Below are 24,854 nucleotides of genomic sequence, written 5' to 3' on the forward strand. Positions count from 1 at the left end.
GGATTATTCAGCTTCCCAGATACACTATGTATTGGTCATCTGATAAGTTTATCGGTAAGTTATCAAATTTGCACCTATGTTTTGTTTCTTTAGATTACTTTCTGTTCACAATGATGTTCATGTTACAATTTGAAAAAAAAATATTGTCAGTCATTTTCCTTTCCAGATTTTAAAAAGTACATCAAATTTTATTATATTTACAACGGACACTGATCCATTTTTCCTTGATAAAAAAATAAAAATAAGGAATATTGTTACATATAATGAACTTATGCTAAGTTCATAATTGTTGTGTCTCAACTGTCTGGAAACCTTCATGACTACAATTTTACTTTTTTTTGTTTTTGTTTTGTGTGTGTTACAAAGAGATAAACATAATGTACTATACATTTTTGTTTTTGTCTATAAATTGCACACCCATTCAATTTGTTTCATTTGTATTAAATTTATGTTTGTTACTTATGGTATTTTTCCAACACAGGTCCTGTCAAGGTCCTCTTCGTCGGACTCCAAACTTGCTTTGTGACTACTTGGGTTACTACCGGTGTAATCGGTTTTAAAGTCTACTTTGTAATTATAGAGCACATCCTGGTCCTTCCAGAAGTTGTCTAGTCTATTCTTGAAAGTATTCAGAGTTTTAGCACTTACAACATCCTCTGGTAAGCTATTCCATAGACTGACAGTTCTAACACTGAAGCTGAATTTTCTTATATTGAGTCTCGGTCTCTGTACAAACAGCTTCTTGGAATTCCCTCTTCCTTGTTCCCTAGTAACGTGGTCTCTCCTTAACTTGATAAAGTCTGCTGCTAATGGGTCATACTTTCCACTTGTTATTTTGTACACTTCAATCATATCTCCTCGGTGGCGCCTGTACTTCAGCGTTGGTAGTTTTAGTTTCTTCAACCTTTCTTCATAGCTTAATTTTGCCAATCCTGGAATCTGCTTGGTAGCTCTTCTCTGCACTCCTTCAATCATCTCTATGTGTCTTGATTTGAAAGGGAACCAGACCGAACTCGCATAGTCTAAATGTGACCTGACAAGTGTCTTATAAAGAGGAATGAATGTTTCTTCGTCCAAATGTTGAAAAGTTCGCCTTAACATTGCAAAAATAGAATTTGCCTTTTTCACCTTCTCGCTTATGTGTCTGTCAAAGCTGAGTTGTTCATCTATGATGACTCCTATGATGACTCCTATGTCTTTTTCCTCTTGTACCTTCTCCAGAGTGCGTCCTAACAGCTCATACTCAAAGTCTTGGTCTGGGTCTTTCTTTCCAATGTGCATGTGTTTACATTTTTCTGGATGGAACTTTAAGAGCCAGGTGTTACTCCATTCTGTTAGTTTCTCAAGATCTCTTTGAAGTGTCATTTTATCTTCCCTACCCTTAACTATGTTGAAGATTTTCGTGTCGTCGGCAAATAGGTAGAGCTCACGATATCAGGGAGATCGTTGATAAATATGACGAACATTATCGGCCCAATTACTGACCCCTGCGGAATGCCGGAAGTTACGCTATGCCATTTAGATGTTGCCCCGTTTATGGATACTTGTTGTTTCCTTCCACTTAGGTAGTTCCTTATCCAGTCTATAAGTTCTTTCCCTATTCCATATGCTTTCAGTTTCTTAAGCAGTCTGTTATGTGGGACAGTATCAAAGGCCTTCTGATAGTCCATGTAGATACAGTCAACATCATGTCCACTGTCCAAAGCCTCTGTCCATTCCTCTAATACCCTTAACAGTTGTAGTGAAGTTGATCTACCACTGATAAAGCCATATTGTTTAGTTGTAAAGAGGTTGTTGCTTACAAAATGCTCTATTATGTGGTCCCTAACTAGTCTCTCCATGACTTTACACACCACTGACGTTAAGCTCACTGGTCTGTAGTTTCCTGCTATCGCCTTGTTTCCTTTTTTAAAGATCGCGCTAATGCGTGCTGTTTTCCATTCTTCTGGAACTTTTCTCTCATCTACTGACTTCCTAAAGATCCTTGCTAGGGGTTCTTCTAATTCCACTCTTAATTCCCTCAATAGCCTTGGATGCATGTTGTCTAATCCTGGTGACTTATCTGGCTTAAACAGGTTCAGTGCTTTGATAATTCCTTCCTCCAATATTCTTAATCCTATCCACTCCTTCTTGATAGGGCGTTTGTCCAGTTCGGGTATGGCTTCCTCAGGTTCTTGTGTAAAAACGCTACTAAAAAAGTCTGCTAAAATATTTGCTTTTCTCTTCATCCACTTCTGTTTTATTGGACTTTGGATTTTTAGGGTCGACACACAGTTCCCCGATTCCTTGTCTCGTTTTACTTTTTGAGTTAATATACTGCCATATCTTTTTTGGGTTAGTTTTTGCCTCTTGTGCTATACTCTTTTCGAATGACTTCCTTGCTTTCCTCACAAACTTTGCCACTTTGTTCCTAGTCCTATTGTACTTTTTCCTTATATTTGGATCCTTGGTAGCCACATATTTTCTGCACAGTGCGTTTTTTTCTTTAATCAAGGTGACAGTTTCTTTGTCCAAGGGCATTTTCGTTTTTCTGCTTGGTCTGATGGTGACTACTGGCACATATTTATCTTCTATGTCCTCAATTTTTTGTCGGAATTGACGCCACATCTCGTTTACTGTGCTCTGTGACTCCAGAATGCTTTCCCAATCTGTTTCGCTAATTTCCTTCTTCATACCCGCAAAGTTAGCTTTCCTATAAGTCCTCCTCTTTTTTGGTCCGCTTTTCAGTATTGCACTGCAAACATAGTTAAAGCAGATAACACAGTGATCGCTCTTTCCTAATGGGCTTTGGTATTCCATTTCCTCCACAGCATTTTCATCCTTTGTGATCACAAGATCCAAAATGGTTGGAATGTTCGTTCCTCTCCACCTTGTTGGTTTTGTGACGGTTTGGAACATGAAGTTGTCCTGCAGACAATCTATGAATTTCTGCTCAGCAGAGTTTTCACTTTTTGTACACAGTAAATCCCAGTCTATATTAGGATAGTTGAAATCTCCCATAATGAGATAGTGTTTGCACTTCATTCTTGAGGCTTCAGTTATCAGGTTTCTTAAACATTCATTTTTTCTTCGGTATTGTCTGACGGTGACCGATAAATGATGCCAACTAGGAAATAGTCTGTGCTGTTTATCTTTATTTTCACAAAAAGCTGCTCCTCAAAGGACGCTGAAAGTTTTGCCTCCTCTGCATAAAGAGAATCATGTACATATAAAAGTAGTCCTCTACCTATGCTGCTTTCAATATTTACATGAAACATCCTGTATTCCTTCGTCCAAACCATCGTATATTCAGCTGGATTAGGTGCACATGTTGCATTTTTTGCCTTCACTTCTGTTATACCTATTATCAATGGCTTTGTGTCCCTTATCCTGACCTGGAACTCATTGAACTTATTTCTAAATTGGTCTTCATTGGTGTAAAAGAACGAAAGTTTGTTTATCACTTAAAACTATATATATTATTTACATTCCTCTTTGTATCTTCTAGTCTGGATCGCTTACCCTGAGCTTTACCACTTTCCTTGCCCAAGGTGGACCTCGCACACGGTAATTGAATTCCCCCGAACCATTTTTATTCAGTTCCTTGGCTTTCATATACATTTTCTTTTCATTTTCCCTCTCTGTGCGTGTCAAATCATTTGCAAGTCGTACTTCACTGAATTCAATGTTTTCCCGCAACTTTCCACCTCGTTTAAAGAGCTCCACTTTTTTTCTGGGGTTGAGAAGGTAACGAGCAATGGACGGCGTTTCTTATCCTTATGAAATTTACCAAGTCTCACTAACTTTATCATGTTTTCATCTGCGATGTTCACTTCACAAACATCAGCAATTTCTTTCACCTGATCTCTGTCATAGGAACGACGTACTTCCTTTTTGTCTGAGTCACTTTCCTCTATCTCATAGATGATCATGTTACATTCTCTGTTTTTCCTCTCATTAATTTCACTCAGTACTGCTGATACTGGCACGGTGTGTTTTCCAGATTCACTCGCAGTCTCGTCCTCTGTATCAGCTTGATTTGATTCTGTTGATTTCTGTATTGCCTCAGAAACTATCTCCTCACTTGTTCTTCACTGCATTTCTTCTCCATCTCGTCCTCCAGATACTTAATTCTACTGTCGAACATCTTCATCATGTCTTTACATCTCTCCTCAATTTCTCTGTCCACAATGATATTTTTCTCCACTTTTTCTCGGCATGGCACACAGAACCACATGATATCACTACTGTCCATCAGATTGTATTCTTCGACCGACTTGTCCAAGCACTTAATACAAAAGTGGTCCTTGCATCGTTGGCATTCCAGTAATTTGTCACTGGGGTCAGAGAACGAGTATTTGCACAAGTTGCAGTTCCAAATTTCCTCCGTGTCATTTGATCCATTTACAAGTTTATTTGGGGAGTTTGTTCTGGAGTTGTTCCTAGAGTTAGATGCTGATTTAGCAGGTCTACCTCTTCTCTTCAGTTTGTTTTTCCCCGCTTTGATCGAGTCCGCCATCTTGGATTTGTTTACTAGCCATCCTTTGTTGGATATTTCGTAAATTTCGTAGGCAAAATAGATTTTCTCCACCACAGATTTATTGCAAAACCTTCTCAAGCACCTTAGAGACCTACCACTACCCTTTTTTATGCAATTTGAGCTCTTTTAGTTTGCAGAAAAATAATTTTTCTCTCCTTTGTTTTTCCAGTCCATCTACACCGGAAGTCACCCGCTATTCTTTGTATTTTTATTCAAACAATATTTATTTAGATGTTGAGCTGACCAGTGTCTTCAAACCTTTACCATGAAACAACTCAGATCATAAACTTTTCTAAATATTGAGGAATATGTTGAATATAAAATGAAAATACTTTACACCTGCTTAGTGCTCATCTGGAATTGGCAGTGTAAGTCATTTAAAATTGTTTTCATAATTTCTTTTCTCATTTTCTAGAGATGAAATCCATTTATTGTTGAATTTATTTTTTTAAATTGACATTGATAAGTGAAATTTACAATCATATGCAGGTAACATTGGTTTTCAAGAGACGCTGAGTTTGAAAAGATTTGAAAAGCTCACTCGGTATTTCCATCTAAGTGATAATACTACTCAGGGATCCAGAGGAACACCTGAATTTGACAGGTATGCAATTTATAATTCTCTATTTTAATAGTTAATCAATATAAATATTCGAGAAATTATTCAACAGTGATCTTAAATTTATTATAACTGATATTAGTTACAGAAAACCAATAATCAGTTATGAAATTGACACTGATTCACATCACTATAGTTTAGTGTCTTCATTTTGTTTTATACATTTATATGTACATTTGCTAATGTCTTTCCTTATATGACAATATAAATAATTTTGACATTCAATTTTCAATGACATGCAGTTGGGCAAACCGCACGAGACTATTAGAAAGTCTTGACTGTGACGTCGTATGACGCCATAGACTTAGTTACGTTATGTTGCATTTCTATAACAATTTCCAAATAGCACCTATTTTTCCTTGTAACACGAATAAAAGTAAAATATAAATATAAGAAATAAAATATCATGTTTTAGAGTTTCATTGGGATGTGACTTGAAATCGGTACATGATCAAATCTACTATAACGCCCTTCGGGTGTTTTAGAATTTGACCGACTTCATGTCACATCCCAATGAAACTCTAAAAATGATATCTTATTTCTTAAATATTTCACATTTCTTTTCAACAGATTACACAAAATAAGACCTGTACTTGACGAGACAAGAAGGATATTCCGGAGTCAGATGAATCCACCTAAGCAGCAGGCTATTGATGAGGGCATGGTTAAGTACAAAGGGAGATTTTTTGCAAGACAATACATGCCAAATAAACCGGTCAAGAGAGGTTTTAAGGTTTGTATCAATGAAATGCCTATTTGCATTCAATAAATTGATATTGTGATACACAAAATAATGTAATTTTTTAAAATTATTATTTACATATTTAAAAAAAACACTAAGGAAGCATTAAAAAATTTTTTATATGATGATGAGGTGGATCAGGGAATGGATGAGAAGGACAGGTAATCATCCCCCCAGTAACTGGTCCACCGGCTAATGTATATGTCTCTGAAATGCTAGGTGAATAGTTATAAAAAAAATTGATGCAACAAAATATTTTTTTCAGATATTCATGAGATGTGATGAGGATGGTTACTGCTACGATTATTGGCCATATATGGGAAAACATGACTTTTTTCATGGAAAGTCACTAGGAGATGGTAGACCATTGAAATACAAAGGCCATCATGTGTTCTTTGACAGGTTTGTGTTTGAAACAACTTAAAATGACTTCAACATTGTTCAACAAGACTTAGATAAATGATTCATTATCAAAATAATTTCATATTTTTCAATGTCTAATATTTTTATACTTTATATAATATCAGGTTCTTTACATCCATTTCCTTGGTGCGAACCTTGCTTCAGAATGGGATTTTTAGTTGTGGGACAATAAAGAGCGACTCAGAAGGGTTTCCGCCAGAGTTAAGAAATCCGGATTTAAGAAGAGGGGAGACATTACAGATGCAGCACGACCAATTGCTTGCCACTGCTTGGAAAGATAAGAAAACGGTATTACATATTCATTGTCTTCATACAGACATGTACAAATGTTTCAAAATTTAATAAAAAATAGCAACTTTTATCACAATTACACTTCTACCTGCAATTATTAAACTTTCCACTAAAGAGTTAAGGAGGACATAAAGGTCTAGCTGATTAATGATATTCCTGTGCAATTTTTTGTGTATATCTTTGTTAAAAATCTCATAGTGCAAATATAGTTTCAGTGCTTATCTTAAAATCCCAAAGAAGTAAATATATCTATATGTAGCGTAAGGTTAATTTCCAGCTAGGCCTATATCTCTATGTAATTTTATTTTAGGTACATATTTTGAGCACTAATTGTAGTCCGTTTGGAGATGGCCCAGTTGTCCGTCGAACTCGGGGTGGAAATTTTGTTGAGGTTATGTGTCCTCCACCAGTATCTTCCTATCAACGTTATATGAGTGGAGTCGACAGATGCATGCAACACCGCGCAAAGAATCCTGTTGGCAGACCATCCAAAAATACTGGAAGTTTTTCTTCAACTTTTTTATGGAAGTTGCCTTATAAATGCATTTGAGATTTTTTCCAGAACACCTGGTAAGAATCTTCCTGCCAAAACAAGGTTTGACCTGCTGGATTTTAGGATGGATGTGGCTCAGCAACTCATTGGAGGCTTCAGAGGAAGAAAGCAGGGTCATCATTTACAGAGTATTCTTGACCCCCCTCATGTTTTTTGCCATCTGGATCACCTAAAGTCAACATGCAAATGGTGTACCAAACACGGAGAAAAGAAAAGAAAGGAGACAGTTTATGGTTGTAAAGGGTGTAACAAACACTTGTGTAGTGAACAATGTTTCAGGGAATTTCATTCTGATGTTAATCTCTAAGATCAATTTGTTACGTAAGTCACATAATCATGCTTGGAAAATTTGTATGAGATGTCACTTGCAGGAAAACATAAAACATAGGATTACTGTACATTACAATGACTCAAAGATCAAGGGTAATATTCCTTAATTTTACGCATTATATTTCAAAATTTGAATACCACGTATAGAGGCATATCAAATCTTCTAAATGTTATTTTGGAAGCTAAGATTTTATTTTGTAAATGTCCTTAAGTTTGCAAGTTAAGAATGATGTCTACTCAAAGAGGTATTTTTTTTTCAATTATGCAACATTGTGCTATGTCATAGATCAAAGTTCAACTTCATTCTAATTTTGAAAAGTCTATGAATTATAAAGGTTCAAAGTCTTCGATTTTTTTCTATTCTTTTTTGTCAAGAGCCATAAATAACAAGTCATCTATGTTTCTGCTTGTGTAATTTTATCTTCATATTTACTTGAAAGTATTTACCACTTTTAAACAATTATGATTATTCCTACCAGGATTAAAAAGTGTTATAAAAAAAACAAGAATTGTTCGAGAAACAAACACATTTATAATTTATACCTGCACGACAATATTGGAAAAAAGCTTTAGAATTTGTTATTGTGAAGAAAATCGTTGTTGACTGGTCAGGGGCAAACATTCTATCAAACCAAAAATCACCAGAAGAGTAATTTATTCTTCAGAGGATAACAGTGAACAAAAATTGTTGTATGAAAAGCAACAATGTAATTAAAATCAGACTTCTTAGATCTGCACCGTATAAACTATTTGAGCAAAGGGTTTTCAAGAACTTGAATGGTTAATATATCTTTATATATTTTGAATAGTTTGACCTTTGAGGCTTTGACCTTCTGACCTCCATCTCAAAAGGGGTCATTTACTTACTAAGGGGTACCAGTGTACATGTACTAAGTTTCTTGTCTGTCAAGCAAAGGATTTTTCAGACATGGAATGAGTAATACTTGGTCTACGATTGCGAGAGATAGCTGTCAAGCAACATTACTCTTCCTTTTCCCTACTGGAGCATAAAATGTTGAAATCCTGTATTTACTCCATAAAGTGCTTAAAATTTGATGAAAACTTTAGGTAAACAATATGCTGCTATGTCTCAACATCAAAATTTACTTACTTTAAATACTTTACTGAACTAAAAAAGTTAATATATAACTAATTGAAGGTTAAATAGAGGTTTCTCAGTAATTTGGGCATATTTCATTGCCATGGCAACAGAAAGAATGTTTCCATTATCATTTTCAGAAACCTCACAATACCTACTTTCAGAATATATATACACTGGTATTTACAAAAATTACAAGAAATACCCGAAAATGATTAAAATCTTAATATCAATTTCTCTAAAAATGCTAAAAATCTTTGCCATGGAAGGGGTTAAAGGTCATTTTCTTGTTATGGATTTTATGAAAATTAATATGTTCATATTTTTTTTTACACCGCCAATTTCACTGAAAAACTAATTCCATCTTTTTAAAAAGAAGAAATATCTTCCCAAATAATATCAATATTATGATCTACGAAACCCCACGTCTACGCTCATCGCTATGTATCGATAATTAATGAGCATAACTTTAAATTAAATAAAGAAAATATGTAAGAGTTTTTGTGCGTACAAATTATCTGGTAAGTAAATGAGGTTTTCCTTTTATTTTTTATATATGTAGGACTCCAAAGTGCGATGGTCACGCCAAAGTCCGATGGTCTGCGCCAAACCCCGATGGTTTGACACGCCAAAGTCCGCTGAAAACAATTAAAGTTTATGACGTCATAGTACTACTAAAAATGCGATGCCGTGCCATGCCAAGGCCGGATTGTTTAAAATAAATACAAATAAATATTAAATGCAAAGATTTACCCTACTCTTTTGGATATAGGTGCAACACTAACTCTTATCAGTCGAAAAATGTGTAACAACTGTAAGAAAGATATCTTGGATGGGTGCAGGACTAACCCAAATCAGTCCAAAAGTGTGCGAGGACTAACCATAAAATCTCTCACACTATGGTGTTCAAGAACTAACCCTTATCAGTCGAATGGTGTACAAGGACTAACCCTAATAGCTCTGGTGGGCGAAAACAATAAGCAAAATCAGTAAAACTGTATGTTAGACAAATACTAAACAAATGGATTTTGAATGCAGGACAATGTCATGACGTCGGACCATTGTGAAGTCATAAACATAGATTTTTCCTTCGCACCATCGGACTTTGGCGTATAAGACCATCGCACTTTAGCGCAACGTGTCTCATAGGAAACGAGCCATCGGACTTTGGCGTGACCATCGGACTTTGGCGTCCGTAAAGGCAGCGAGCCATCGGTGTTTGGCGCAGACTTAAAAAGAAAACACAAAAATCCTCATTTTGTTGCTTTTAATCGCGATTCTACGAAAACATCGGTGTCCGTTTTTGGTTTTAACATTTATAACAGAGTACTAGATTTACCGCTTTTTGGCAGGTGATAGTCATAGTTCTGATTCAGTAATAAATACGAATGTCTCCTAAAGTCATTAATGAATTCATTTAAACCTAGAAAATGTTAAGAAAAATTGGAATAAATTCTGTGCAACAATAAAAGAAAATCGCTAAAAATCCTAAATCCGGGACCGTCGGGAGTCGGTAAGACTAGATTTACAGCTTGCCATTAAATTCGCCACTGGTGTTTGAACTTCTCTCGGTTTTGCATTTGACCATTTCTCTTAGACGAATTCGATCGCCAATAGTAGTAATTCCATAACTGCTCAACTGTTCATTACTCAAGCTTAAAATATCAATATCTCTTCTCTCTTCTACAATCTATCGATAACCTGTGAACCCATCATTACTTCCTCGAGGACGCTTTTCAATGTGATCGCGTTTTCACAATTTTTTACTTGTTAACGATATCACGATCCCGATGTTATACCTATTTAAAAATTATCTTCATATAATGTTGAAGTATCATCATATAATGTTGAAGTATCAGCATATAATGACAAAGTAGTAGCATATAATGACAAAGTACCAGCATATAATGAAAAGTAGTAGCATATAATGACAAAGTAGTAGCATATAATGACAAAGTAGTAGCATATAGTGACAAAATACCATCATATAATGACAAAATACCATCATATAATGACAAAGTACCATCATATAATGATAAAATACCATCATATAATGACAAAGTAACAGCATATAATGACAAAATACCATCATATAATGACAAAATACAATTATATAATGACAAAATACCATCATATAATGACAAAGTAACAGCATATAATGAAAGTTTTCCACATAAGGCAGTGACGGCGTTCCATAAAATTTTTGTATCATTTTACACTTGTCATCCCACTTCAATTGAGTGTTTGACGTCACAAATACATGATAAGTATTGAGAAAATTATTATTTTATTATGCATTTCATTTTGCAACTTGATATATTTAAAAGAAAATCACGAGTTTTTAGCTCTACTGGTCAGAGGTCAGAAGAGCTTATGAGATAGTAATGCGTTCTTCGTCCGTCTGTTTGTAAACAATTTTTCAAAATGCTAATCCTCCTACAGTTTTGGTCTGATTTCAATATTACTTTCCACACAAGTAGACTATACTAAGATACATAATACTTTATATCATTTTTTGATTTTGATGAACGGTTTTGCCGTGGTTACTAAACATTGAAATTTCTGTGAAATACTTTTAAAATGCTACTCCTCCTACAGTTTTGGTTGATTTCAATATATCTTAATTGGCACACAAGTAGTACGTAATTTTGTATATCGGTTTTTTGATTTTGATGAACGGTGTTGCCGTGGTTACTGAAAATAGAAATTTCTGTGAAATACTTTTAAAATGCTACTCCTCCTACATTTTTTGACTGATTTCAATATAACTTGGCACACGAGTATACTACACTAAGATACATAATTCTATATATCGGTTTTTAATTTCGACAAACGGTGTTGCCGTGGTTACGAAAAATAGAAATTTATTTAAAATACTTTAAAAATGCTACTCTTCCTACAGGTTTTGTCTGATTTCTGTTTAACTTGGCACATAAGTAAACTAAACTGAGATACATAATTCTATATATCGGTTTCTGATTTCGATGAACAGTGTTGCCGTGGTTACTAGAAATAGAAATTTCTGTGAAATACTTTCAAAATGCTACTCCAAATACAGTTTTAGTCTGATTATAATATAATTTGGCTTGCAAGGAGACTACATTGAGATACATAATTATCAGTTTTGTATTTTTGATTTTGATGAACGAAGTTGGCATAGTAACTAAAATTGAAAATTCTGTAAAATTCTATTAAAAGTTACTCTTACAGTTGTAGTCTTATGCAATCTTGCCACAAAGAGAACTGAATCAAGGATCATTATTTTATTTATTGCTTTTGTAAAGTTTTATGTTCCAATTTATGAAATTATCCTAAGATACTCTAAATTCAATTTAGTTCATATCACTCTAGATCTTCCTCTCCCTTTTAGTGGTAGTTTGGAACCGCTTATGCATTTAAGCTTTTCAATACAAAGTGAAGTTTTGCTTTTTTCCCAGCCAATGCTCAGGTGACCGATGTGGCCCCTGGGACACTTAATTTATTTAACTTCAAATTTAAAACAGTAATTCATAGATGTTTTCAAATCTTTTCCGAAACGAATCAATAATAGAAATAATTTCCTTAATCTTGCCTAATTAACACGTGTAATTAAGAATGAAGACCCATTTTGATAAATCAATACTCTAACATTTTATACTTTTCCGTCTTTATGTCAGCCTCAAATACCAAGTTCAAATATTACAGTTCAAAATTTAACAAAAATATTGCAGACTCACCTGATGAACAAAAACTACTGCATTGCCTTGAATTTTTAAACTTTTCTTTGCATGCAGCACACGATACATCATCTGGTGGTATAGGTGGTTGCGAAGCAGAACGTTTTTTAACTAAAAAACAAGTTCGACCAGAGACTTAATTTCTAATTTAGTTTTTTCTTCAACAAAATCTTTAACAATCAAAGGAAATGGACAAGATACCACCAAAACAATATTTATGAATTACTAAAGTTCGTCAGTGCAAAGAAATCTTCACAACCAGAAGGCACTTAAATTTCCGGTGGTTTAAGACGAATTTCCTCAAAGCAGAATACGGCAACGGTGTGCTTTGCAGGGAAGGCAAGTTCTTTTGAAAACAACTAAGCAATCAATCCAAGTTGAATAATGCAAGCGCTCGGTCCTTGATCGGAAGTTATTGTTTTCGATTCAGGGCTGCTACTGACCTAAGACAATATAAAATGACTATCAAATGTTCCTTCGCCAAGCGTTCGGCATTGTGAAGAGAGGGTTACAGGGTCTTTTGATTAAGACCATAAAACAGAGGCCCCCTGTCTGGGAAGGCGTTGGTACGGTATAGAACCCTCTGAATACCAAGTGAAAGTTTAAATTCGAAGCCCTTCACCTGTATATGGTCACCGTGAAGTCTCTAAATGAGTGAAAAATTCTCTACGGACATAAAACAACTTTCAAGCAATCATTCCCTATCGATTTTAACCTTTGTGTGAAGAAGTTAAACGTAGTAATCCGAAAAAAAAAATGAAATTGCAGTCAACGGCTGCGTCTTTCATAAATTTAGCTCTACTGGTCAGAGACCAGAAGAGCTTATGCGATAGTAATGCGTCCGTCGTCCGTCCGTCTGTCTGTCTGTCTGTAAACAATCTTTCAAAATGCTACTCTTCCTACAGTTTTGGTCTGATTTCAATACAACTTGGCACACAAGTAGACTACACTAAGATACATAATTCTGTGTATCGGTTTTTGATTTCGATGAACGGTGTTGCCGTTGTTGCTAAAAATAGAAATTTCTGTGAAATTCTTTCAAAATGCTACTCCTCGTACAGTTTTGGTCTGATTTCAATATAACTTGGCACACAAGTAGACTACACTAAGATACATAATTCGATATATCGGTTTTTAATTTCGACAAACGGTGTTGCCGTGGTTACGAAAAATAGAAATTTATTTAAAATACTTTAAAAATGCTACTCTTCCTACAGGTTTTGTCTGATTTCTGTTTAACTTGGCACATAAGTAAACTAAACTGAGATACATAATTCTATATATCGGTTTCTGATTTCGATGAACAGTGTTGCCGTGGTTACTAGAAATAGAAATTTCTGTGAAATACTTTCAAAATGCTACTCCAAATACAGTTTTAGTCTGATTATAATATAATTTGGCTTGCAAGGAGACTACATTGAGATACATAATTATCAGTTTTGTATTTTTGATTTTGATGAACGAAGTTGGCATAGTAACTAAAATTGAAAATTCTGTAAAATTCTATTAAAAGTTACTCTTACAGTTGTAGTCTTATGCAATCTTGCCACAAAGAGAACTGAATCAAGGATCATTATTTTATTTATTGCTTTTGTAAAGTTTTATGTTCCAATTTATGAAATTATCCTAAGATACTCTAAATTCAATTTAGTTCATATCACTCTAGATCTTCCTCTCCCTTTTAGTGGTAGTTTGGAACCGCTTATGCATTTAAGCTTTTCAATACAAAGTGAAGTTTTGCTTTTTTCCCAGCCAATGCTCAGGTGACCGATGTGGCCCCTGGGACACTTAATTTATTTAACTTCAAATTTAAAACAGTAATTCATAGATGTTTTCAAATCTTTTCCGAAACGAATCAATAATAGAAATAATTTCCTTAATCTTGCTTAATTAACACGTGTAATTAAGAATGAAGACCCATTTTGATAAATCAATACTCTAACATTTTATACTTTTCCGTCTTTATGTCAGCCTCAAATACCAAGTTCAAATATTACAGTTCAAAATTTAACAAAAATATTGCAGACTCACCTGATGAACAAAAACTACTGCATTGCCTTGAATTTTTAAACTTTTCTTTGCATGCAGCACACGATACATCATCTGGTGGTATAGGTGGTTGCGAAGCAGAACGTTTTTTAACTAAAAAACAAGTTCGACCAGAGACTTAATTTCTAATTTAGTTTTTTCTTCAACAAAATCTTTAACAATCAAAGGAAATGGACAAGATACCACCAAAACAATATTTATGAATTACTAAAGTTCGTCAGTGCAAAGAAATCTTCACAACCAGAAGGCACTTAAATTTCCGGTGGTTTAAGACGAATTTCCTCAAAGCAGAATACGGCAACGGTGTGCTTTGCAGGGAAGGCAAGTTCTTTTGAAAACAACTAAGCAATCAATCCAAGTTGAATAATGCAAGCGCTCGGTCCTTGATCGGAAGTTATTGTTTTCGATTCAGGGCTGCTACTGACCTAAGACAATATAAAATGACTATCAAATGTTCCTTCGCTAAGCGTTCGGCATTGTGAAGAGAGGGTTACAGGGTCTTTTGATTAAGACCATAAAACAGAGGCCCCCTGTCTGGGAAGGCGTTGGTACGGTATAGAACCCTCTGAATACCAAGTGAAAGTTTAAATTCGAAGCCCTTCACCTGTATATGGTCACCGTGAAGTCTCTAAATGAGTGAAAAATTCTCTACGGACATAAAACAACTTTCAAGCAATCATTCCCTATCGATTTTAACCTTTGTGTGAAGAAGTTAAACGTAGTAATCCGAAAAAAAAAATGAAATTGCAGTCAACAGCTGCGTCTTTCATAAATTTAGCTCTACTGGTCAGAGACCAGAAGAGCTTATGCGATAGTAATGCGTCCGTCGTCCGTCCGTCTGTCTGTCTGTCTGTAAACAATCTTTCAAAATGCTACTCTTCCTACAGTTTTGGTCTGATTTCAATACAACTTGGCACACAAGTAGACTACACTAAGATACATAATTCTGTGTATCGGTTTTTGATTTCGATGAACGGTGTTGCCGTTGTTGCTAAAAATAGAAATTTCTGTGAAATTCTTTCAAAATGCTACTCCTCGTACAGTTTTGGTCTGATTTCAATATAACTTGGCACACAAGTAGACTACACTAAGATACATAATTCTGTGTATCGGTTTTTGATTTCGATGAACGGTGTTGCCGTGGTTACTAAAAATAGAAATTTCTATGAAATTCTGGTCTGATTTCAATATAACTTGGCATACAAGTAGACTACACTAAGATACATAATTCTGTGTATCAGTTTTTGATTTCGATGAACGGTGTTGCCGTGGTTACTAAATCTAGAAATTTCAGTGAAATTCTTTCAAAATGCTACTCCTCCTACAGTTTTGGTCTGATTTCAATATAACTTGGCACACAAGTAGACTTCACTAAGATACATAATTCTGTGTATTGGTTTTTGATTTCGATGAACGGTGTTGCCGTGGTTACTAAAAATAGAAATTTCTGTGAAATTATTTCAAAATACTACTCCTCCTACAGTTTTGGTCTGATTTCAATATAACTTGGCATACAAGTAGACTACACGAAGATACATGATTCTGTGTATCAGTTTTTGATTTCGATGAACGGTGTTGCCGTTGTTACTAAAAATAGAAATTTCAGTGAAATTCTTTCAAAATGCTATTCCTCCTACAGTTTTGGTCTGATTTCAATATAACTTGGCACACAAGTAGACTTCACTAAGATACATAATTCTGTATATCGGTTTTTGATTTCGATGAACGGTGTTGCCATGGTAACTAAAAATAGAAATTTCTGTTAAAAACTCTCAAAATGCTACTCCTCCTGCAGATTAAGTCTGATTATAATATAATGTGGCATGCAAATAGACTATACTAAGAACATAAAGAGACTTAATCAAGGATCATTATTCTTTTTATTGCTGTGGTAAAGTTTCAATTCCCAACTGCTTAAGAACTTTTCTCTTCCTTTGCTATAAGTACAAACCAGTAGAGCTTCAGTCTCGACAGAGACTTCTGGTTTTTTATGTATTCTTTAAAAACCAAATTTATGAACGGACTGCTGGAATATTGACCATACATGTATTTCTACATAAAGAAATTAATGTATTGAAGTTTTATTATCGAATGCAAAAGTATTTCTTAAAAGTCTAAGAATTTCATGTAAACACCGGCCCGGGTTGCTACAGGGGGGAGTGTTCTCACTAAATCTTCTTGTGTCTATGTAAACAGATTACACCTTAATCGTCGCTAACTCGCCAGATGAATTACAGAATTTGCATGGATATGAAGCCACGTGCAATTTGAATGTTAACACCATAAATCCCAAATTTTTTTTTTCAGGAAAGGTGGACTCGTTAATTTTTCATGGACTTGTAATAATCAAATTTTGGATATTGTCCACTCTTTTAATTACTTATGATGATGTAAAAACAATAACGGCAAATTCAATGTTATGCAAAAGAAATAAGCTGAACAAGGTCAAAAAGCTCTATTCGGTTTTAATATTCAGAAAAATTACCCTTGCTGATAGGCGCAATGCATGCAATTATATGATTAATAGAGAATTTGGGCGGTATCCAATTATACAAAGGAAACTAAATATCATGAAAAGTCTGGGATATGATGGAGAGAATGGGTCGGGAACGAGTATAAACTGGGAACGTAATGTAAAACTTTTTAGATTTTATTCTGGGAGAATTGAGGGACCGGTGTGTGCTGACTTGTTTTACGCGCGCTGTAACCTCAGGACTGAGTTGTTTTGTAATATCAACAAAATTATCACAATGGTGTACTAAAATGCAAATATCTAAAATTGTTGACAACCAATTTGCTTGAAATTTGGCAAATATATAGCAAATGTTGTGTTTTTTAATCCATACTATTTTTTTTAAATCTAATATTTTATGTTGCCATGGAGACCAAATTTTCAAAAAAAATTATTTTAAAATGACTTTTTAGCATTTTAACAATATTTTTCAGAGAAAATATTGCACTTTGATGAAAAAAATAAATCAATTGCTTTAAAAATTCAATTTTAGTTTAATATTATGCAAAAAAAAAATTAATTTAAACAATAACTCAATGATAAAGTCAATGTTATATATACCGTTATGTTGTGAAAAGTCATTGTATACTTATCTGAGTAAGGGATATATTCATGTAGGTTTAAGTGAATTCTGATTCAAGTTAATGGATTTTTTTCAGATTTTAACTAAAAAGAGTATAAATTGAAGATTCAATTAGCCTGTAAATATAAAACCAGTGATTATTTTAAGAAATATCGGCAATCACATAAGAAAGTATGATCCTCAAAGAATATGCAGTTTTCGAGGTTGGGAAATCTTGGAGCAAATTGGCACAACAATGAACTAATTGCTGTTACTTGTATTCATTTTCAAATTGAAGCAGTCAATATGTTAAATAAATTAAAAAAAAAAAATAAATAGCATTTACACTAAGTTATAGAGGTCTTATTTTCTAATGACTGGTATCTAACAGCCCTAAATATACTCTAGTAATTCTCAAATCTTTTTTTTTTATTTTGCTTTTATTGAAGAAAATGCATTACTCCATGTTATTTGTAAAGTTTACATATTCATCAACTTTCCTCCCACAGTACTTCTCACTCTGTAAGAAATGTGGCATTTATTTTAGAAGTTTTATTCCTAGCTGGCAACAATAATTGCCAGCAGGAAAACTAGTACATTTTGTACTTTAAATTTTAGAAATTTAAGCACCTTTAACAGTCATTTATAATGTTTTCAAAAATGACTTCGTTCAATGTGGTCACTGGTGAATAACAGTTTTGATTTTTTTCAATTGATTTTAGTTAATGATGGTTGACAGATATGTACCATAATATCAATCAATATATTATGAAATACTTTTAAGTTTATGCAAGTCTAATGGTATGGGTCATGGATATAGGCCAAGTAAGCTCAGTCAGTAGAGCATCTGACCGGTGATGCAGGGGCCCCTTCTTAGATTCACGGTCCAGCCGTGCATTTTCTCCTTCCTTGTTACATATTTGATGCTATTGACCCCTCTGGATTTGCAAGTGAAAGTCCTGTCAAGGGCTAATAAGAATTTGGGTTGTGTCTACAAGGATAAAGATAAATTTAAGGAGGGATATGTAATGGTTGTGCTATGGGTATCAACCTGGGTAGCTCATTCGGTAGAGCACCTGACTAGTGAAGCAGGGTTCCTGAGTTCAATTCCTGGTCCAACCATAGTTACCATACATTTTCTCCTTTCCTATTATACAAGTTTTAAATGTGCCTGAATTTTTACTTCAATAAAAAATATTATTCCTAATACTGTATACAGGGAAATTTTCGCCCCTGTTTTATTTTTGCCCCTTTCACCCTCTCCTTGATTGGGTGAATTCAAATTACACCTCATAATTTCCTAAACAGAACTATGACTGGGTGAATCTAAAACAGGGCAAAATTGTTCACAAGTTCAAAAGGGCGAAAATAACCCTGTATACAGTAATGAAATTTATATTTTATTTCCCCTATGGGATTTCTTTGTATTCTTAGTAACTATTCATATTTTCATATTTAAAAATAAACATATCTTTGGAGACCAAAATGTAATCTTTGATGATAAGTAATTGTACAGGGACGACATATGTTTATTGACGAAAAACGATAAAAATGTTTATTTTCCACCTATTTCAAAGCGATTTACAACTGAAACATTATATTTTATTGATATATTCATGTTTTATTTATTTGCCTAAGACAAAAGAAAAGATATAAGGAACATTTAATCATATCCAAGACTATTTCAAAATATGGTGATGCCTGAAACTCCCATTTCAATGGAAAATATCGTCTACCCCCCCCCCCCCTTCTTTCAAGAGCTGGAATTATGGATAATTTACTGTTTAGCGCTGGTATTAAGACAATTCATCAAATACCATTGAACTGTTCTTTGTATTAAACAAAGATTTTATGGCCAAATTGCTATTCGTTTTGAATTAAATGGTTCCAAAATGTAGGCGGGAATCGAGAGTTAGCGTGCGTATTTCTTTATTGAACAGATGTACATGCAAGTCCATACGATTTACAAATTACTCATTCTAAAGACTCTGATCTCCTTCTTATGCCTATAAAAATGACAATTCATCTTAATTTTAAACTGTAGAGATACCCTTTATTTAACCAGTGAATTTTATAATTTTGTGTGTGCATGTAAAGGTTGGGGCAGTCTCACTGTTTTTGGTTTTTAATAAAATAAAAATAAAAAGTGGAGGAAAGTGCAATTTAATCCACATGCTTTATTCTGGCAAAAGTCTATTTTAAAGAAAAAGAAAATTTCTCCCTGATACATGTTCTTAAACTTTTTTGAAAAAAATTCTGATATATGTAGTACCAATTATTTTCACTTACTAATTAGGTCCCATGCAAACTAGAGTATGTAAATGCCTTGAAGAAATCTAAGATACCAAAGATCCCGGAACATATTTTCGTTTTGAAATTATTGAGAGTCTATATAATCCTCATCAAGGAAATAAAAATGGTATTTTATTACTTAATGAAATAAAACAAATACCACAGTTTACACAAATGACAGTCATTTCAGGGAAAATCAGCACTTCAAAATTTGTTCAACACTTTTTACCATTTTCATGTATATGCACATGATCAAATGCATCAATGCATCTTTTCTGATAACTAGCTTACATTTGAAGAAACTATATAGAAAAAATCAAGTTTATTTTTTAATTTTTAATTGTGCTAAAAATTTTACAATTTATCATATACTGTTATAAAAAAATATTTGAAAGTTTTCCCAAATAGACGGAACATCAAGCAGCTTTAAACCAGAATTTTTAGGTTAATTAGGGCCACTTAATTGACTCAATGATTGTCAATTATAAAATTCATATTGTGTATATTTCGAATACGTGTATCATGAATTAATTTTGCTTGATCACAAAAATATGTTGATGGATATTTATTCTCTATATATCTCTTTTTCACTCACTTATTAATGCAATAACTCATTGGAAAATTTTCTACAATGTTCAAGGTCCTCCACATTTATTACTTTTATTAGATGGAACCTTTTTTATCTTTCAACATTTTTGAAATGCCCGTCTTTAGATTAAAAAAAAAATGTTTACTTATTTATTTGTTTATTTATTGTTAAAAAAAACAAATGCTTTTAATTAACAAGATGCTTCAAATTATTTTTTGTTAACCTTTATTTCAAAGCAAAGCTTGATTTACGTATGTAAACAACGTGCACAGAAAAACGTCTGTGACTTGCCAGGTTCAATCTCGCGCATTATTGTTTTCATTTAGACGATGTAATGTATGTCTACTTACAAAACGCCAAATAAACAAATAATAACCACATTATGTCCAAAATATAAAACTTTGCCGACCATATAAGCTCTCGATATGCTTCAGACTGAAGTTCAGTAGCATGTGCATCCTACTTTCGTTTTAACAGGAAGAACTTCGCAAGGTTAAGGTCAAGTCAAGTTAATCAGAGTTTTTCTGCTAAAATATCGAAAATTTCTAAGTAATTTTAAGTCTACTAACACAAATTTATTAGAATTATTGATATTTAACTATTTTTTGGATTTATTTCTTTATTTTCCTTTATATTTGAGCAAGTAAGTAGATATTTATTACATGCGCGTTTTTTCCCTGTTTCCAAAAATAGCGGACTGACTTTCATCGTAACAAACGCCAAACACCTTCACTTTAAATCACAATTTCACAAACAATTCGCATATTTTCACATCTTAAATACCTATTTTTCAATGTGTTATAGTTGTATAATACATTTTGATAGATTTTGAATAATTCACAGCTCATTTATACGTTTTATACGACGTTTTATGAGACGAAGCGCTAATTTCAGACTCAGACCCAACATATTGGGTTCCCGCACGCAAGCGTTTGTGACGTCAGACCCAATATATTGGGTTCCCGCACACAAAGGGTTAAGGTAGTCAAATACGCATGCTTTCTGCAAATATTTCAAGAACATTGCATTTTCTCAAAGCCTGTTTTGCAATACTTAGATTCTCAAAAAGAAATTTTAATATAGGAAATGAAAGCACTAGCTACAAGTCTCTACTTTATGTTGATATATAAAATGGGAAAAGGATGATAGTTTATTAATTGATATAAGGACAGGGCCATTTTATGGATAAAGTGGCTCTATTTTTTTCATTGCAATATAATCCCTCTGCAAAGAAAATGAACGGAACTGGTAATAATTGGAATTTTTCTAAGTCCAAGAGGCATAACGCTGTCCTAAATAACTCACCCAGAACAGAACTAGATCTAGATATTCTCATTATTAATCTGTACACTTAATTATGTTCCCCAAACGGAGTTTGGGAACATATTGTTTTTACTCGGTTTCTTATTATTATTATTAGGGTCTTCCGTCTTCAGCGGAAGACCCTTCTATTATTCTTTTGTTTCTTTTTCAATTTTCTTATTATTATTATTATTATTATTCTTTTTTTCTGCACAAATTTTGTGCCGACGATTCCTCAGAGATCTTTCGATCGATTTGTTTCAAATTTTCAGGGTTGGTGCAGAATTATCTGAAGTTAATTCCGGCTGAAGGCTTTTTTGACAATCTCTTCCGGTCTAGAGTTATCGCCCTTTTCTTAAAATTCAGACGACCTCCGTGTCTGTGATAGAACTCAATAACGGCTTAAGCTAGAGCGTTGAAATTTTTAGTGATAATAGAGGACATGTTGCCATGTTGCACCTGGGTCATAATATTTTCCGGAAGTTTCTAGTATGGAAGCTCGGTAGGGGTCAAAATTTAGGACACGAATCATGACTGATTTTTTAAGACATTTTGCATCATATCTTTTAAAGTATAATTATTTTGTTAAAAGATACTGAACAAGATTTGTGCAGAATGACAAGATCTTTAAAATGATATCAAGAAAAAAGTGCTGACTCATCACATTAGGGGCCAAAAGGGGCTTAAAGTCTTTTTTCGATAACTCTTTAACAGTCAATATTTTGTTATACATTACTGCAGCAAAAATATTTATCTCAACAATCTTCCACTGTATATTATAATTTTCATGTCGTATGGTACGTAATTAGGGGCCAAAAGGGGCCAAAGTGCTTAATCTTTGACGCTTTATATCTCGAAAGTGAGAAATATTTTGATAAGTAATATTGAACAAAAGATGTTCAAAATAATGTTCTGAACAATATGCAACCTTTCATTTTTCGCTAAACGTCCCCATTAGGGAGTTGAAGGGTTGGCCCCTAAATATTTCTTTTGCAAATAACTCGAAAACGAAAAAGAATCTCTGAATAGTTGTTGAACAAAAAGTGTTTAAAATCTTAAGAGCTCCAAGATGAAATCCAGAAAAAGGGGCTGGGCGATCAAATTAGGGGCCAAAAGGGGCTAAAAGTCTTTTTTCGATAACTCTTTAACAGTCAATATTTTGTTATACATTACTGAAGCAAAAATGTTTAACTCAACAATATGCAACTGTATATTATGATTTTAATGTCGTATGTTACATAATTAGGGGCCACAAGGGGCCAGAATGCTTAATCTTTGACGCTTTATATCTCGAAAGTGAGAAATATTTTGACAAGTAATATTGACCAAAAGATGTTCAAAATCATGTACTGGACAATATGCAACCTTTCATTTTTCGTTAAACGTCCCCATTAGGGAGTTATCGGGCTGGCCCCTAAATATTTCTTTTGCAAATAACTCGAAAACGAAAAAAAATCTCTGAATAGTTGTTGAACAAAAAGTGTTCAAAATCCTAAGAGCTCCAAGAAAAAATCCAGAAAAAGGGGCTGGGCGATCAAATTAGGGGCCAAAAGGGGCTTAAAATCTTTTTTCAATAACTCTTTTACAATCAATATTTTGTGATACATTACTCAAGCAAAAATGTTTAACTCAACAATATACAACTGTATATTATGATTTTAATGTCGTATGTTACATAATTAGGGGCCATAAGGGGCCAAAAAGCCAAATCTTTGACGCTTTATATCTCAAAAGTGAGAAATATTTTGACAAGTAATATTGAACAAAAGATGTTCAAAATCATGTTCCGGACAATACGCAACCTTTCATTTTTCGTTAAACGTCGCCATTACGGAGTTAAAGGGTCGGCCCCTAAATATTTCTTTTGCAAATAACTCAAAAACGAGAAAGAATCTCTGAATAGTTGTTGAACAAAAAGTGCTCAAAACCCTAAGAGCTCCAAGATGAAATCCAGAAAAAGGGGTGGGTGCTCCAATTAAGGGTCAAAAGGGGCTAAAAGTCTTTTTTTTCGATAACTCTTTAACAGTCAATATTTTGTTATACATTACTGAAGCAAAAATGTTTAACTCAACAATATACAACTGTATATTATAATTCTAATATCGTATAGTACATAATTAGGGGCCACAAGGGGTCAGAATGCTAAATCTTTGACGCTTTTTATCTCGAAAGTGAGAAATATTTTGATAAGTAATTTTGAGCAAAAGATGTTCAAAATCATGTTCTAAACAATATGCAACCTTTCATTTTTCGCTAAACGTCCCCATTAGGGAGTTGAAGGGTTGGCCCCTAAATATTTCTTTTGCAAATAACTCGAAAAGATACAGAATCTCTGAAGAGTTGTTGAACAAAAAGTGTTCAAAATCCTGAGAGCTTTAAAATGATATGAAGAAAAAAGGGCTGATCCTTAATTTTAGGGGCCGGTAGGGGTCAAAAGTCGATTTTAGAAGTCTTTTATTGTTCAATGTCTTTTTACAGATTATGAAAAAAAAATCATTATTTTCGAATAAAAATCTCAATCAAAATCTAATCTCATCTCATCAAGAATCGAACGGAAGACTCACTCGTTGCTCGCAACGAGATCGTATCTAGTTATTATTATTATTATTCTTTTTTTTTCTTTACAATTTTTGTGCAGAAGATTTCTCGGAGATGGCTCGACCGATTTTCTTGAAAATTTCGGAGAAGATGTATCTTTATCTATACCTTATACGTTTTTTTCATTTTTTTGAAATTCACTTCCGGTCGGAAGTTATCGCCCTTTGATCGAAATTTTGATGACCTCCATGTCTGTGATAGAACTCAATAACGACTCAAGCTAGAAAGCTGATTTTTTCAGGGATGATAGAGGACATGTTGCCATATTGCAACATGGTCAGGAAATTTTCCGGAAGTGCCTAGTATGGAAGCTCGGTAGGGGTCAAAATTTAGGACACGAATCATGAGTGATTTTTTGAGACATTTTGCATCATATCTTTAAAAGTATCATTATTTTGTTATAACATAAATAACAAAATTGTTTTAGAATGACAAGATCTTTAATATGACATCAAGAAAAAAGTGCTGACTCATCACATTAAGGGCTAAAAGGGGCCAAAAGTGTTTTTTCGATAACTCTTTAGCAGTTAATATTTTGTTATACAATACTGAAGCAAAAATGTTTATCTCAACAATTTGAAACTATATATTATAATTTTAATGTCGTATAATACATGATTAGGGGCCACAAGGGGCCAAAATGCTAAATCTTTGACGC

General features: G+C 33.7%; 1 protein-coding gene and 1 long non-coding RNA gene across 2 annotated transcripts; one reads left to right on the plus strand and one right to left on the minus strand.

Annotated features, from left to right (window-relative positions):
* Nucleotides 1-459: 459 nt before the first annotated feature.
* Nucleotides 460-3,830, minus strand: LOC134282197 (uncharacterized). The gene is made up of 2 exons (XM_062764632.1): nt 3,502-3,830; nt 460-975 (listed from the first exon to the last, which is right to left on the minus strand). Exons 1-2 carry the CDS (start codon nt 3,598-3,600, stop codon nt 460-462), a joined length of 615 nt encoding a protein of 204 aa, XP_062620616.1. The 5' UTR covers nt 3,601-3,830.
* Nucleotides 3,831-6,240: 2,410 nt separating this feature from the next.
* LOC134282196 (uncharacterized) lies at nt 6,241-7,082 on the plus strand. Its single transcript, XR_009995234.1, has 3 exons — nt 6,241-6,282; nt 6,408-6,591; nt 6,905-7,082. It is a non-coding gene; the product is annotated as an uncharacterized LOC134282196 (long non-coding RNA).
* Nucleotides 7,083-24,854: the final 17,772 nt, after the last annotated feature.

The sequence above is a fragment of the Saccostrea cucullata genome, unplaced genomic scaffold, assembly GCF_032062105.1.
Source record: "Saccostrea cucullata isolate Sc308-1 unplaced genomic scaffold, CSIRO_AGI_Scuc_v1 ctg5455, whole genome shotgun sequence".
NCBI lineage: Eukaryota > Metazoa > Mollusca > Bivalvia > Ostreida > Ostreidae > Saccostrea > Saccostrea cuccullata.

Excerpts from the sequence above, each read along its gene's own strand:
- LOC134282197 (XM_062764632.1), bottom strand. The coding sequence starts at position 3,600 with ATGTATATGAAAGCCAAGGAACTGAATAAAAATGGTTCGGGGGAATTC. Across the intron at positions 976-3,501 it reads GGAAAGTGGTAAAGCTCAGG|ATGATTGAAGGAGTGCAGAG; the intron begins GTAAGCGATCCA and ends AGACACATAGAG.